The following is a 14,610-nucleotide window of genomic DNA, read 5'->3' as shown; positions in this document are numbered from 1 at the left end:
GGCTCCTGACGGGGGCCAAGTTTCCAGACTCCACTCTCTCCTCTCCCCTTCCTGCCCTCCAAACATTATATGAACACAAAGTGCTAGACAAAAGTTTCTACTAGTTTTTCTTCACCCTCCAGACCCTCCAAACTCCACAGTTGGCAAGAGGGGAGGGTGGAAAAAACAGCCACTCCTGGCACAATGTAAGACTTAAATAAGGAGAACCAACAGTGAAAACATATGAATGCATCTGAGACTCTCAATAACCCTGTGAGGGAGGCAAGGGAGAAGCAGCCTTCTTATTTCTGTTCACAGATGTAGAGACAGAGGCTCTAAGCAGTCAGATCAAGTGACTTTCCCAGGGCCAATTAAGAGAATGAACAGCAAGTGCAAAGGTCCTGAGTGGGTCACTGAGGGCCAAGGGGAAGCAGTAATCAGATCAGGAGACTGTCGTTTATTCTGAATGTGATGGGAGGCTATTAGAGGGTTTTGAACGGGGCTGACACCATCAGACTTACATTTTTCAAGGACTATTCTGGCTGCTGAATTGGGACCAGACCCTGGGGGGAAGGGTGAGAATGAGGGACACCAGCAAAAAGTTAACTGCATTTGCAGAATCCAGGCCAGAGGTGACGGTGGCTTGGATTATGGTGTCAGTGTTAACCATTGATACCATAATGGTGAGAAGTACATGTATTCTAGATACACTAAACATGAAACACAAAGGAAATACTGGGGCTACAGATGACTCTGAGGCTTTTGGGGCTCTGAAATGGAGCTGGAAAGATTGACAACTACAAATTTAGGGACAGAGCAGATTTCATACTGAGACAGTGAATTTATTCACCAAATCTTATAAGGATTCTAGAATAAGTAAGCATTTGAGTCTTGACGAAGGACTCTAGGGACAAATAAAAATAATACTTATATGCAGCAGGTACTAAGTAAGTTACAGGAACCCAGTACTATAAGGTGGTACAGGTGGAAAATGTTGTTTCAGCCAGCAGGTTGAGAACAAAGAACAAAATGTTCTGTACTTCCTGTGCTATAATTTAAAGAGGTCTAAGTGTGCATTCTTCCCCCCAAAGAAGATTATAGCTGGAGAGCAGTTACCCTGACCCTCTTAAACTTTGTCTAAGAAGTAGGATTGTTTTTAAAGTTGCATCAGCCGGGATATTCTTCCAACTACAAAGATTTGTTTGAAAGCTAACACTTAGGCTGCTATAAGACATCATCAGAAGAGCAAGAAGATACTTTTAAATGGACATAAACCTCAGTCAGCAAAAACTAGACAGCCCAGAACATGAAAGCAACAGGTGGAAGATTTTCTGCCCTGGTGAGGGGGAAAAAAAAAAAATCAGGACAGTTGTAATTAGGTCTCCCTAAGTCCCTTAAGTTTTTTTCCTGCCTGGTTTTCTTGGTTGGCCACTAACTGAAGCACCTTAAAATGAAAAGTGGAATAACAAAAGCCAAGTGTCAGGTATGCCTAAAGTTGAAGAAACTATAAAAGAACCAGGAGAAAAAAAATTAGTACTTCCTCCCTTGTCTGTCTTTAATTTAGGGTCATAGAGCTGTGATGAATCAAATGGTAGGAAGCCCTTGAATTTCATAGCTCATTTCCAGAAAGTTTTGAAATGCTATAATGGAACAACTTTTGCATCATCAAAACCTCCTTCCTTGAATGACAGACGCCTCCCATTTCTATCCATGGCCCCGTGAGTTATGCCATCCTGGTAAAGATCTTTGGGGCAAAGGGAGGCAGAAGCAGGCATGTGGAGAACCACTCAGCACCCCCGAATAGAACTATGGATGTCAGACCATCTTCCACCAACATTCTCTAAAATCTAAGGGAAGACAAGTCTCAATCTTGATGCAGGAGAAATCAGTACTCGAGTGACAATGAACACAGCAGGACAAAGCAGAGTAAACCCCTGAGGTCTCTCTGGTCCTCAGGGACAGACACTCGTACAACAGTCATAGCCAATTAAACATAAACAGACACGGTTGCAGTTTGAACTCAGTTACTGCTGGCATCTAGTGAACAGAGACTAGGGACGCAATTAGACATCCTACAGTGCACAGGACAGCCCGTCACAACAAAGAATTACCCAGCCCAATGTTAATAGCGCCTCAGGTTGAAAAACCCTGCCACTGGCCAATAACATGCAATGTTTGGAGTGATCAATTCTTCCTAAAGGGCCAAAAAATGAAGGTGGAAATCATTTCTAGTTCAACCTATCAAAAGTTGTGTGACTCTCCATGGATAAAGTCATTTGGGTGACTATCAGTCTTCTCCAAGTTACCTTCTCCCACATACAAAGCCTAGTCAATAAAAGTCAAAAGGTGTCCATCCCTATAGAATTCTATCATCCTTGAAAAATCCTAGTCAGAGTCCAACAGCTCTAAACAAAGAAATACACAGGTGGTCAAAACACATGAAAAGATGCTCAACATTGCTAATTATTAGAGAAATGCAAATCAGAACTACAATGAGGTATCATCTCACACAGGTTAGAATGGCTATCATCAAAAAGTCTACAGAAAATAGGAGTTTCTGCTGTGTTGTAGCAGGTTAAGCATCCAATATCATCTCTGCAGCAGCTCAAGTATGATTCCCAGCCCTACACAGTAAGTTAAGGATTCAGTCTTGCCACAACTGTAGCACAGTCACTCAGATTGCTTGCCTCAAGTCTTGCACAATTCTTCCTGAAAACGTCCATGACAAATTCCTACTCATTCTGTTTTACAAAATGGCCCATTTTCAAATTCTGGATATTTTCTGACTGAGAAAAAAAGCATTGTTAAAATATAACCTAACAAGAATATTTTAACAGATGCCATAGGTAATGCCATAGGTAGGAGAAAGAGGCAATAAAGGGAATTTAGCTACATGGCTAAGAAATTCCATGAAAAAAAAAAAAAAAAAAGAAATTACATGAAAAAACTAAAAATGCCCAGTTAACAAACACTGACACATAACACAAGCAGAGGAACTTGCAAATGATCCTCAAAAGGTCCACAGACTATGCCTTTAGTAGCTGATCAGAGAAAAAGCAAGAATATTCATCTTCAACATGGAAGGCTATTATAAACGACACTTTCTTCCCCCAAGGTGATTGTTGTTACAAGATTTTAACAGTGCAGTATAACACAAATATCTGATTCCATTTGCTTGATTTGCATTTTGTTTATCTGCTGTTTCACTTCGTTTTTTTCATTATGTCTCTTAAACTGCTAAAAAATATACTTCAAGTTAAAAAAATTTTTTTTATTTTTTTTGTCTTTTTAGGGCTGTGCCCACGGCATATGGAGGTTCCCAGGCTAGGGGTCGAATCAGAGCTACACCTGCCAGCCTACACCACAGCCACAGCAACACCAGATCTGAGCTGTGTCTGTAACCTACACCACAGCTCACAGGAACGCCAGATCCTGAACCCACTGAGCAAGGCCAGGGATTGAACCTGCATCCTCATGGATGCTAGTCAGATTCATTTCCACTGAGCCACGATAGGAAATCCAAGTTTAAAAAACAATTTGACAGTAGCTCCTTGCAAAAACAATTGAGGCCACCTAGTGTTCTAAGAAAGGCATAGATTTCAAACTCTTAGTTAAATTACTTCCTTGTTGAAACATCATTTTCACTGGTATGTAATATAATACCAAATGCTACATTATATCAGTATATAGATCCCCTAATATCAGCACTTTCCTTTACTATGTTTAAGAATAAAACATTTAAAATAAAAATTATTATAATCTTATACAAACATTTACTAAGCTTGACAGACACCTCAAGTATATATTTGAAAGCTTAATGTGAATCTATTTTATGCTCCAATGAAAATTTATAATGTAAAAATTTTCCATCCAATTCTCTCAAACTTTCCCAAAGATCTAAGAAGGGAAATGGAAACTGCCTGATATTTATGACAAGAAAACAGCTAAATGGTGTAAAATTCTAATGAACCCTCCAATTCCCAGTGAGTGTAATGGTGTCTATTGATCCATACACAGAATAACAGAATAAATGCTTTTTAAGCTTCTATATCAGGGTTTATCAATCTGAACACTCCCCACATCTGGACCAGCTAATTCTTTGTTCCTGGGATGGCCTGTGCATTGCAGGATGCTTCGCAGCACCCGTGGTGTCTACCTCTACATGCCACCAGCACACAGCCACTCCCCGTATGACAACCAAAAATGTCTCCAGGTATGTCCAAATGTGGCCTGGGGTGGAAGGAGGGACAAAACTGCCCTCTTCAAGAACCACTGACCCGTGTTTCCATCATGGCTCAGTGGTTAACGAACCTGACTAGTATCCATAAGCACGCAGGTTCGATCCCTGGCCTCACTCAGTGGGTTATGGATCTGGCATTGCCGTGAGCTGTGGTGTAGGTGGAAGACACGGCTCAGATCCTGTGTTGCTGTGGCTGTGGTGTAGGCCGACAGCTGAAGCTCCGATTCCACCCCTAGCCTGGGAATTTCCATATGCCGATGGTGAGGCCCTAAAAAGACAAAAGACCAAAAAAAAAAAAAAAAAAGGAAGAAAGAAAAAAAAAAAAGAACCACTGACCTGGAGGAGACAAATGGAGCTGGGAACGAGGTTGAACTGGTTAAGTTCAAAAAAGGTAGGATTTTAAATGCAACCTAAAAGTGCATTAGCATTAGAGAAAGGTCACACAGAGAAGAGCACTGTCAGAGTCCAGGTGCACACAACCAGGTGTGGTAGGATGCCTGAACACCGTGCTCCCACGGTCCTCCCCCTGACCCGGGAGCGGGGGCAGCTTCTGCTCATAGCCAACAAATTTGGTGAGGTGAAGAACAGAGAGCACAGTATTGCTAAAGTTTCCAAGTCCTTTCAAAAAGTCAGGCCTCCAGATTCTTACGTGTAATTATACACATTAATGTATTGGGAAGAATCCAATTTTTAAAAATAACTCTGGGAGTTCTCTGGCGGTGCAGTGGATTAAGGATCCGGCATTGTCACAGCAATGGCTCAAGCTGCTGCTGTGGCATGGCTTTGATTCCTGGCCCAGGAACTTTCATGTGCTGAAGGAGCAGTCAAAAAAAAAAAAAAAAAAAAACCCAAAAAATAAACATCCTCTGCAAGCCCCAAAAAAGCATTTAACTACATTTGGCTTCCAGGCTATCACTGTGTGATCTTTGGCTGGTGGCAAGAGTTATCAGATATGTTGGGGTGGCCCCACGTATCAGGGTCTGTAAGCCAGGGGCCAACCAACACCCAGAATTAGTCTATTTCAGGGCTATCGAACTGCAGATCTGGCCATCAGAGCAGAGTATGGCCCTGAATCCCAGGTGGGCCTCTGGATCATCATCCAAGGGAAATAGGGACAGTGTGGAAAACTGGGGTCTCTGCTTGGAGAGGGAGAGCAGGCCAACAGCCCTGATCTGAGAAAAGCCTCACAGAGGCCTGGCCTTTCTGCTTTTAGAGAAGACCCAGGGACCACCTTGGACAAAAAGGGTTTAGGTCTAAAAGGCCACTTACCAAATAAGCAGGGACTAGAACTTGGGTACCAAAACCCAAAAGAAAGATCATTTATCATGTTAGGTTAAGCAAGGAAGTGAAGATAAATTCCTAACAGGCTCTGGCCAAACCTTTCACAAAAATACCCTTTATTTCCTAAAACTCGAGTATCGCAACCCAAAGCCATTATCTCTCCCGTCCAGGTTGGAGGGCAAGAACTTTTCATCAATGGGAAAGAAAGAAAAGAAAAGAAAAGAAAAGAAAAGAAAAGAAGAAAGAAAGAAAGAAAGGAAGGAAGGAAGGAAGGAAGAAAGGAAGGAAGGAAGGAAGAAAGGAAGGAAGGAAGGAAGAAAGGAAGGAAGGAAGAAAGGAAGAAAGAAAGGAAGAAAGAAAGAAAGAAAGAAAGGAAGGAAGGAAGGAAGAAGGAAGGAAGAAAGGAAGGAAGGAAGAAAGGAAGGAAGAAAGGAAGAAAGAAAGAAAGAAAGAAAGGAAGGAAGGAAGGAAGGAAGAAAGAAAGAAAGAAAGAAAGAAACCTTAGCTAACAAAGCAACATGGTTTGACTTGTCTCCAACCAGTCTAAATTGTACGATAATTCTGAAGCAATTCAGTTTGGTTCATTCATCTCCTAAAAGGGAAAGACAAATCCAGTGGATAAAAGTTTGCAATTCCTTTTAGAAAGCAAATAAAAAGTCCCTGGCGAGGAAGAAGAATACACTGTTGATCACCTGCCACTAGCCTTAGAACTCTTGGTCAAGCCCAGTCACTTCTGGCTAAAGTTTCATAAACTGCAAGATGGATGGAGTGGTGGCCTGGGCAGCTCAGAAATCTGACTCTAGCACCATCAGCTTCCCACTCCTTCAAGGTCAAAGGCTTACAGGGTGAGAGGAGCCACCTTAAGGGGAAATCATCCTAGCAGGACAAACTGCACAGCGCAGAGGTGCCATGGCATTCTGCCCTAGGGATCAGATGTAGCAAGATAGTTGTAACCATGGCAGCACACAGACCTGTTCTGAGAGCCTTACACACTTCTAAATCCTGTCCACAACCTCAGGAGGTAAACTGTTCTCATCGTCCCCAGGCAAAAGAAGGGGAAAGTGAGGCTAACTTGCCCAAAGCCACACAAGGCCTTCAACTCTAGCCTACCCCACCTCTCCAGAAATAAACTAGTGGATGGGGCAGCCTTTTCCCTCCGCTCCAGGGACCCTCCTCTGTGCTAGGCCAGCCTGACAGCCCTTCTTCCAGAGGATTCCTCATGCAAATGGAGATATAACAGGGGACCATACATGCCAACTCAAAGTCCCATTGTCCAAGTCCCAACCTGCCTGGCCCCACCCTCCTGAGTACAGACACTTGTTCTCAGACCGTATCCCTAATCAGGGTTTTTGCTAGAGCCCCAGCCACAGTAGTTGGCTGCCAGTTCCGACTCTGTCACAGTCCAGCTACAACACTCCCAATAGCCTGGCTGGGTTGCCTACTTAAAACCTAACAGATGGTCCCACCTCTCCTGCACAGGCTCCCGGAGAAAAGCCAGCTTCGACAATCAAGGTTCCATGGAACTTCAGAAAGACCTGCACACTCTGGAGCTGATCACAGGTAAATCTTTTTAAGCACACGAAAGGCCTACAGGTACAAGATAAAAAGCTTATCAAGTTCACTGTGGTGAGCAAATTATTTGTACAGAAAATAGTTCTTCTATTCCTGCAGCTAAACATAGAGCCATGGTTCAATTTTTATCTTTGAATAGCAGAATACATCCTAATTTTTTTTTTTTCTTTTTAGGGGCACACTCGAGCCACATGGAACTTCCCAGGCTAGGGGTCGAATCTGAGCCAGTCTACACCACAGCCACAGTCACAACATATCTGTGCCGTGTCTGTGACCTATACCACAGCTCATGGCAATGCCAGATCCTTAGCCCACTGAGCAAGGCCAGGGATTGAATCCATGTCCTCATGGATACTAGTCGGATTCATTACTGCTGAGCCACAACGGAAATTCCAGGATACATTCCAATTTTGAGGCTCAAGATTATAAACAAGCTGCCAAAGACACAGATTGAATAAACACAAATACCACTTGCTTATTCAACAGGTACTCCCTAAGCACCAATTTATTAAAACTTATGTGCCAGGAACTGCTCTAAATGCTTCACAAGCAATGACGTGCTTAATTTCAACAATCTTATGAATGAGATGCCCAACAGACAGATGAGGAAGCTAAGGCACAGGAGGTAAACGGAGTCACCCGCTGATCCTGGAGGAGGGAGCAGCACTGTGACCAGCTCTGCGGACACCACCCACAGGGAGCTGTGTCACAGACACATCACCTCCCTCTGCTCAGCCCACAATGCAGAGTAGCTTCTCTCAGTGGCCTGACAAGTCGCAAGCCATCTGTCTCCAAAATGAGTCTTTCTAGAAAGAAGACATGATAAAGAAAAATGCTACCCATGGGGGTGGGTGGGGGTGGAGGGCAGGCTTAAATGCAGAAAACAAAGAAATCAAACTAATCATACAACACTTAGTAGGCCTCACTTGGAAAAGCACAGCACATGCAAGAACGGTAGTTTCTGGTCTAAAAGCTAAATCAGGGTGTTCTTCTGATACTGTCTATTTTCTACCCCTTTGAATGGTCCCTTGAAGTCCCTTCCCTCAAGCCAAGGGTGGGCTCTCACCACCAATGTCAGCATACGTTCACTCAGCCCCACTACTCATCTTCAGCTCCTCTAAGGCCATCACCGCTGACCCCAAGGCAGTCACTGAATAACTGGGGAGGTCAAAGGTCCATGGCACAGGCTGTGTTGTTGGTCAGGAACCCTCTTCCCCACAACCCTGGCAGGCTCACGGGGCCCCCTCCTCCTTTGAACCCTTGCCTATAAGTTCCTTTTACAAGGAGTACGAGCTAAAGGCTCACACTGAAAATGACAATCCCTCTGCCTCAGAAACCTCTGTCCCGCTTCCCGGCTCTGGTTTTCTCTTTGGCACTTCTCACTATCTCACATGCTGTTTTACTGATTTTACCATCTACCTCTGCCATCGGAACACAAACTCCCTGACGGTAGGGATGTGGGCTGTTGTGTTGACGGTCATAGTCTCATGGCTTTGAAGAATGCCTGGAGGCACACGGGTATTTAAGCGAATAAATATCCAAAAAGACACATTTGTCCCTAACCCTCAGATCTCCCCCAATTTTCACATTCAAGCTACAACCGTGGAACTTTCCTAAGGAAGAAAGGGAAGTGTTCCTTCCAAAGAGACACAAACGGCAACTAGATCCAGGTGTCCCAGAGGGCAGAATAGGCAGGGAAGGAATCTGGAAGGAGGAACTTGGTCCAGTCCTGGCTACCAGGAGGGGATAAAGGGAGAATAATAAAAGCAGACAAAAGTCAGGGATGGCCTCGGCAGAATGGGAAGCATGGCAGTGAGAGGAAGACTGCTGTAAAGAAAAAAAAAAATTAGTTTATGAAATTCCTTTTAGCCAAGTGCCTGATAGAGTAAGAAGCACCATGTACTGGGTGAAAACCTTAGTTCTAAGAGAGCCTACGCCATTAACCAGCTAAGTAATCTTTGGCCAAATCAGGTCACTTTTGTTGCTTCAACTATTTCCTCACTTGCAGGATGGAAAAGGGAGGGAACTGGATTTGGGAGAAATTCTGCCTATGGAACTCTTGACCCATATCAGGCTTGCTCCTTCCAAGGAAGACCTTACAATTCAAATACTACATCAAGGAAGAAACTGCCCAGGGCACTTGAAGCTTGCAAATTTGTCCCCAGAGAGCCCCAAAGGTTGGTGGAAATCAAGGAAGCTGATCTGCAAATTTGGGGAATGAGGGACCCCTTCCCCTTACTTTGGCTGCAAAGTAAGAAGCTCACTTACCTTTCCTCTCAAGAGTGTCCTTGACCTAGTGTCCCAGAGCCTCCACCTGCAGCCCAACCTGATCAAGCTCCAAGAGCCACCTTCTTGTTCAGGGCTCCCCCAGGCCCATGGCCAAGGGCAGCTGCCTGCTGCAGCCTCGGCACAGGGAACTCGGGGGACTGCACTACACCATGAACCAAGCAGGCTGTTCCCCTCCAAAGTCCCTCCTCTCTAAAGAACTGTGAGCTCTACCTGCTCCTGGATTCAGGCTCTCCAAGGTCAAGATGCCAAGGTGGCAGCATATGAAGGAGCCATTTTATAAGCACATGAAACAAAAATCTGTTAGCACAGAGTCCTTAGTCTTAGAACTCCTTCATGAGTTGTCTTAGTAGGAACTCACTGACTGTTCAACCACAGGGCCCTGTAAAAAGTCAGCTGTGTTACTTCTGAGCAGACAAGAGAGAGGAACTCTTCCTGTACCTGGAACAGTCATTTCCAGAGAACGCTTTCAGTATCTGCTGTCAAATCACTGCCATATCCTTCTTCGATGATGAAACCGGGATTGAGAGTTAAGACTTTGGATAAGTGGTTCTCAACCTTTAAGATGCATTAGAATCAGTATTTTAAAAGATTTTTAAAATACTGAATCTGTGGCTTATTGCTAGTAATTCCAATTAAATCAGTCTGGTGTGAGCACCAAGCAAGAAGGCTTCCCATGAATATGTTAGTAAAATGACCTTGGAAAAGATTGAAAATCTCTACTAAAACTGCTCATGTATGTGTCCTGTTACTCCACAATTCTACTCTTTTTAGGCCGCACCACGGCATGTGGAAGTTCCTGGGATCAAACCCGTGCCACAGCACCTGCAAAGATAACACCAGATGCTGTTGCACCTGCCACAGGGGACCTCCATATAATTCTGCTCTTAGGGACGTAACCAACAGAAATGGATATATGTTCCACCAAAAGACAAGCAAAAGAATGCTCAAAGCAGTACTGTTCAGTCACAAAAAACTTGAAACCAAAATGTCCATGGGTAAGTAAACTGTGGCACATTCAAACAATACAAGACAGCTATGAGAGTAAATGAACTACAATTACATGCAACATGAAACAACTGCAGAAACACAATGTCGACTGAAAGAAGCCAGACACAAAAGAATTTACACTGTAGGATGTCATTTAATAAAGTTCAAAACCAGGCAACACAATGGATAAAGTGCTGGAAGTCAGGACAGTGATTACCTTTGTTGGGGTGGGGATGGGATGGGAGTGAGAGGGACTTCTGGAGGGCCTACAATCTCATTTCCTGCTCTGAGGGCTGCTCACTTAAGTTCAGTAGCGGAAAAACTCACTGAGCTATACACTTACGATGGGTAAACTTTTTTGTATGTCTTCATATTCAAATAAAAAGAAACAATCAAGCCAAAAAGCTCCTAAAGTGATTCTGATGTGCAGCTAACCCTGAGAACCATTTGAATACATCTCAAGGCAACTATCACTGTCAAAGAGATAATGAATCAATCATCTATGTATACATTAACTAATTACTAATCATTAACAACTAACATGTATTGAACACTTACTATGTGCCAGGAAAAATTCTAAATGCTCTTCAGTTAGGAAATCATTTAATTCTCCTAACAGTTCCATTGCCTAGATATTATCTTTATTTTACATTTGAGAAAATTTTGGCAGAGAAGCTAGCTAATTTGCTTAATGTCACAAAACTAGTGAGGAGTGAAAGATGGTTTCTAGGTGTTTTGGATATAGACACAAACAAGACAATGCATGAATTTCTCTTATAGCGCTTACAAATATATTTAACTTGCTCTCCACTCAACCAAAACAAACCCAGTGAACACCTATTCTCATTAGCCTGCCAGGAAGCAAACCTAAATTATCTCTTCACAGCCAGTCTTTCTAAAAGGAAGATTTTAACAAGAAAAGCCACTAATTAAGGGAGTAGGTTTGACTATAAACCAACAAAAAATGAAAGTCAAGGACAAACAATGTAGTTGAGCAAACCACACACAGAACACACAGATACTGTGATTTCTAATCTAAAAGTTTGGGGTTCCTCCTCACCAGTGTGAAAGATTCACCACCATTTAGTTTACATTTCACCTTGTCAGCTACCATCTCTACCTTCCAGGAAACAATCATTCTGGCTCAAAGTGTGCTTCATCACCAATGACTCTAGAATTCACCCAAAAATCTCCACTCACAAAATGAGGGATTCATGAAGCACTTACTGGTGCCAGCTACAGCTGTTACTAAGTAACTGGTGAGGTCCAAGGTCCCAAAGGCAACCTCTAAATAGATCACACAAAATACATCCTTCCCCCTTCTACTTTCATCTTTCCCCACATGTCACCTCCCAGACAAAAAGCAGCCAGGTATTACTTCCAGGGAATTAAGTCTGGCCATCATATCCAGTTAAGCACTCAGATTTTCCATAGGATAGACATGGCATAGGTCAAATGGAATATAAACTATTGCTAGGACTCAAGAGCCAAACGAGAAAGTAACTCTAGGATCAGGACATAAGATAACTGTTAGAGGAGCAGGAAACTGAAGGAACAAGAAACATTTATTAGATTCTACTAGGCAACTGACGACTCTGGTGTAGTGGAAAAAGTTATGGGTTATGAGACCCTCCGTCACTAATCAGCCTTGTAACTTTGTCAAGTCTTGTTACCTCACTAACCTCAGTCTCTTCACCTGCATATTACAGGGGAAGGGAATTCACTGGATTTGAGTTCTGACTGTGACACTGCAGGTCACCTCAACTAGTCTCTTATCTGGCAGCTGCACTTTTGGGAGCACAGTCGTCAGGCCGAGTAAAAGGACTTGTCCCAGAAGCATATGTGAACAGGAGACTGGCACTTGCCATCTGCCTCTATGCCGATTGAATCATGGGCCACTGCAGCTGCCCGACCCTCAACACCCCTGAAAGAGCTCAGGGCAGACATCAGAATTGAGGCACTCTGTACTCTGCTTGGAAAACTGGCAGAACAGGTCTTCAGATCGTTAGATATATTCAGGAGAAGATTTTATGAGCCTAATTCTTATGTCTCCTCATATCCAGAAAAGCACTAAAATCCTTCATGGTGACGTCTGCTCCCCATGATTAGCAGTAACCCTCATGAGTCCAGCAGCAAACTTCTATAAAATGTGTGCTTGGTTGCATGTACCTTTCTTTTCACCAAAATTACATATACACTGACATTCTCCCCTACCTCTTTGGAGTGGTATTTCAGCGCTGCCTCCCAGGCTCTTGTTCTCATTTTGCACCCCCCCCCCCCCCCCCGGTAAAACTTAACTCTCAACTTTTAACTTGAACTTATTTAAGTTGACACACGGGGGACACTGGGCACAGCCACCAAGCACTCAATCTGCAAATGCAGATCGTGCTCTGAGTCCCTTTCTTCTATTCCAGGGAACTGGTCTTCAAATGTGAGAGGCTCAGGACAATTCCCCCCCTCACCCCTCCGGACTGGCCTGATCCTGCTCAAGCCCTCGCCTGCAACCCAACACGCCCTAACAACGACAGGTGCTTACGCGGAGACCACCTTCCCGTTCAGGATTTCCGCCGGCGCCATGACCTTTGTAAGTCCGCTGCCCAAAGTGGACACCGATAAAATCGAGGGTCGACTCTCTCTAACGCGGCACGGGACAGCCCAACACACGTGCTTAGCGACCTCCCAGGCTGACCCTACTATTGCGCCTGCTCCCCCCCCAGGACGTGGATGCGCATGCGCGGCCCAGACGGACGTACGCCCCAGGGGTAGCGAAGAACTGCGGCATACGGGGTCTGAAAAGCCGCAGGAAGATGAGGGAACGCTGTGTAGACTGTCTGGAGGAAATGATTGGCTGGTAGAAGGACCCTTTCTACAATGCGCCTGCGTGTGGCCCGGGAGCCAGCCCCAAAGGGAATCCGGCCTCAATTCCAGCCCTTAGGGGGCGGGGCATAAGGCGGGGCTGAGGGGGCGGTACCGGGAGAAGATTTTCGCGGGCGCGGGAGGCCAGCGCGGGCTGAGGGCGCGGGCACTCTGCTGGAGGGTTCTGGCCCTATTGCCGCGCGCGGAGCTTGCGGGGGCGCTGGGCCGCAGGGGTGGACCTGCAGAATGTGGGGCGGCTTTTGACGTTCTCGTCCCGGCCACGTCAGAGCTGTGTTGTTGGGGGCCCCCCCACCCCGATACTGTATAGGAGGGTCGGGGTGGCACCCCTGACTGGTTTTTAAATATTTTCAGGCGAATCTGATGCTCGCCCAAGGTGGACGCCCCGCCCACTGTTTCAGGCCCCGCGCGGCGTGGCTTCCTCAGAGTCCAGCGTAACTCCGGGGTTGGCCGTGCGGGGAGGGTCGTCAGCTTTGCAAATCTAGGTTTTGTCGTATCGCCCACGCAGGTCTAGGATTGGAGAACCGACTCGGCCTTATGTAAATTAGAAGCCTAGTGAACGAGGAGGGCGGACATTGCTCCCGCTAGGAAGGCAGCTGGAATGTTTGTGAGGACTGGTCCTGCAAGTTTCCGATTGGTTCCAGGACCGTTCTCCTGATACTAAAACCCGCAAATGCTGAAGTCAGTTATAAAAAATGGCTTAGTACTTACGTAATGTAAGCACAGACTCCCATGTGAATTAAATCATATCTAGATGACTGATGCAGTGTAAATGCTGTTTAAATAGGTGTTGGTGTGCAGCAAATACAAGTTTTGCTTTTTTTTTTTTTTTTTTTTTTTTTTTTTTTTTTTTTTTTTTTTTTTTTTTTTTTGGATTTTTCCTGGAATTTTTTTTCTGGATTTTAAAAAATGTTTTTGACCCAGGATTGGTTGAACCCAAAGACAGAGGGCCAACTGTATAATAACTTAAAAATATAAGGATCCCTGAACACATACCTTCACATTGTTATACCTGTGCAGCTGAAATTAAGAGGAAGATCGAAGCAGATGTTCCTGGTAGATTACAGATAGTGAAACTTTTGTGGCTTAAACTACCAAATATTGACTAGCTGTCTTGTTTGCTGAGGAAGATGGCAGAAACCCTGATTTAGAGATGGAGAAATAGACTTTGAAAGATAACTTATCCAAAGCTGCATACCTGTGCCTAGAATACGGACCAAACCTGGATATCTCGAATGTGTTGCCTTTTCCATTTTACCAACCTGGTTTTCAACTACAATATCTATGTGTGACCTGTACAGTTCATTCATTCGAGCAAATAATTATTGAATGGCTACTGTGTCAACATCAAAAGACCCTACTCTAGGTGCTAGAGATACCATGGTGAA

The 14,610-nt window shown here is 44.4% G+C and overlaps 1 protein-coding gene across 2 annotated transcripts in view; it reads right to left on the bottom strand.

Moving 5' to 3' along the window:
- Positions 1 to 13,278, bottom strand: part of MTHFD1 (methylenetetrahydrofolate dehydrogenase, cyclohydrolase and formyltetrahydrofolate synthetase 1) — a 62,374-nt gene extending 49,096 nt beyond the window's left edge. Inside the window, exon 1 of one of the 2 annotated variants that reach the window (XM_021099913.1) lies at positions 12,885 to 13,278. In XM_021099913.1, coding sequence (XP_020955572.1) covers positions 12,885 to 12,925 — 41 coding nt within the window. In that variant the 5' untranslated portion in view covers positions 12,926 to 13,278. The remainder of the gene's footprint in view (positions 1 to 12,884) is intronic. The other variant, XM_001924329.5, reaches the window with a different exon arrangement.

The sequence above is a fragment of the Sus scrofa genome, chromosome 7 (genome assembly GCF_000003025.6).
Source record: "Sus scrofa isolate TJ Tabasco breed Duroc chromosome 7, Sscrofa11.1, whole genome shotgun sequence".
Classification (NCBI taxonomy): Eukaryota; Metazoa; Chordata; class Mammalia; order Artiodactyla; family Suidae; genus Sus; species Sus scrofa.
This window is presented reverse-complemented; position numbering and strand designations above follow the sequence as displayed.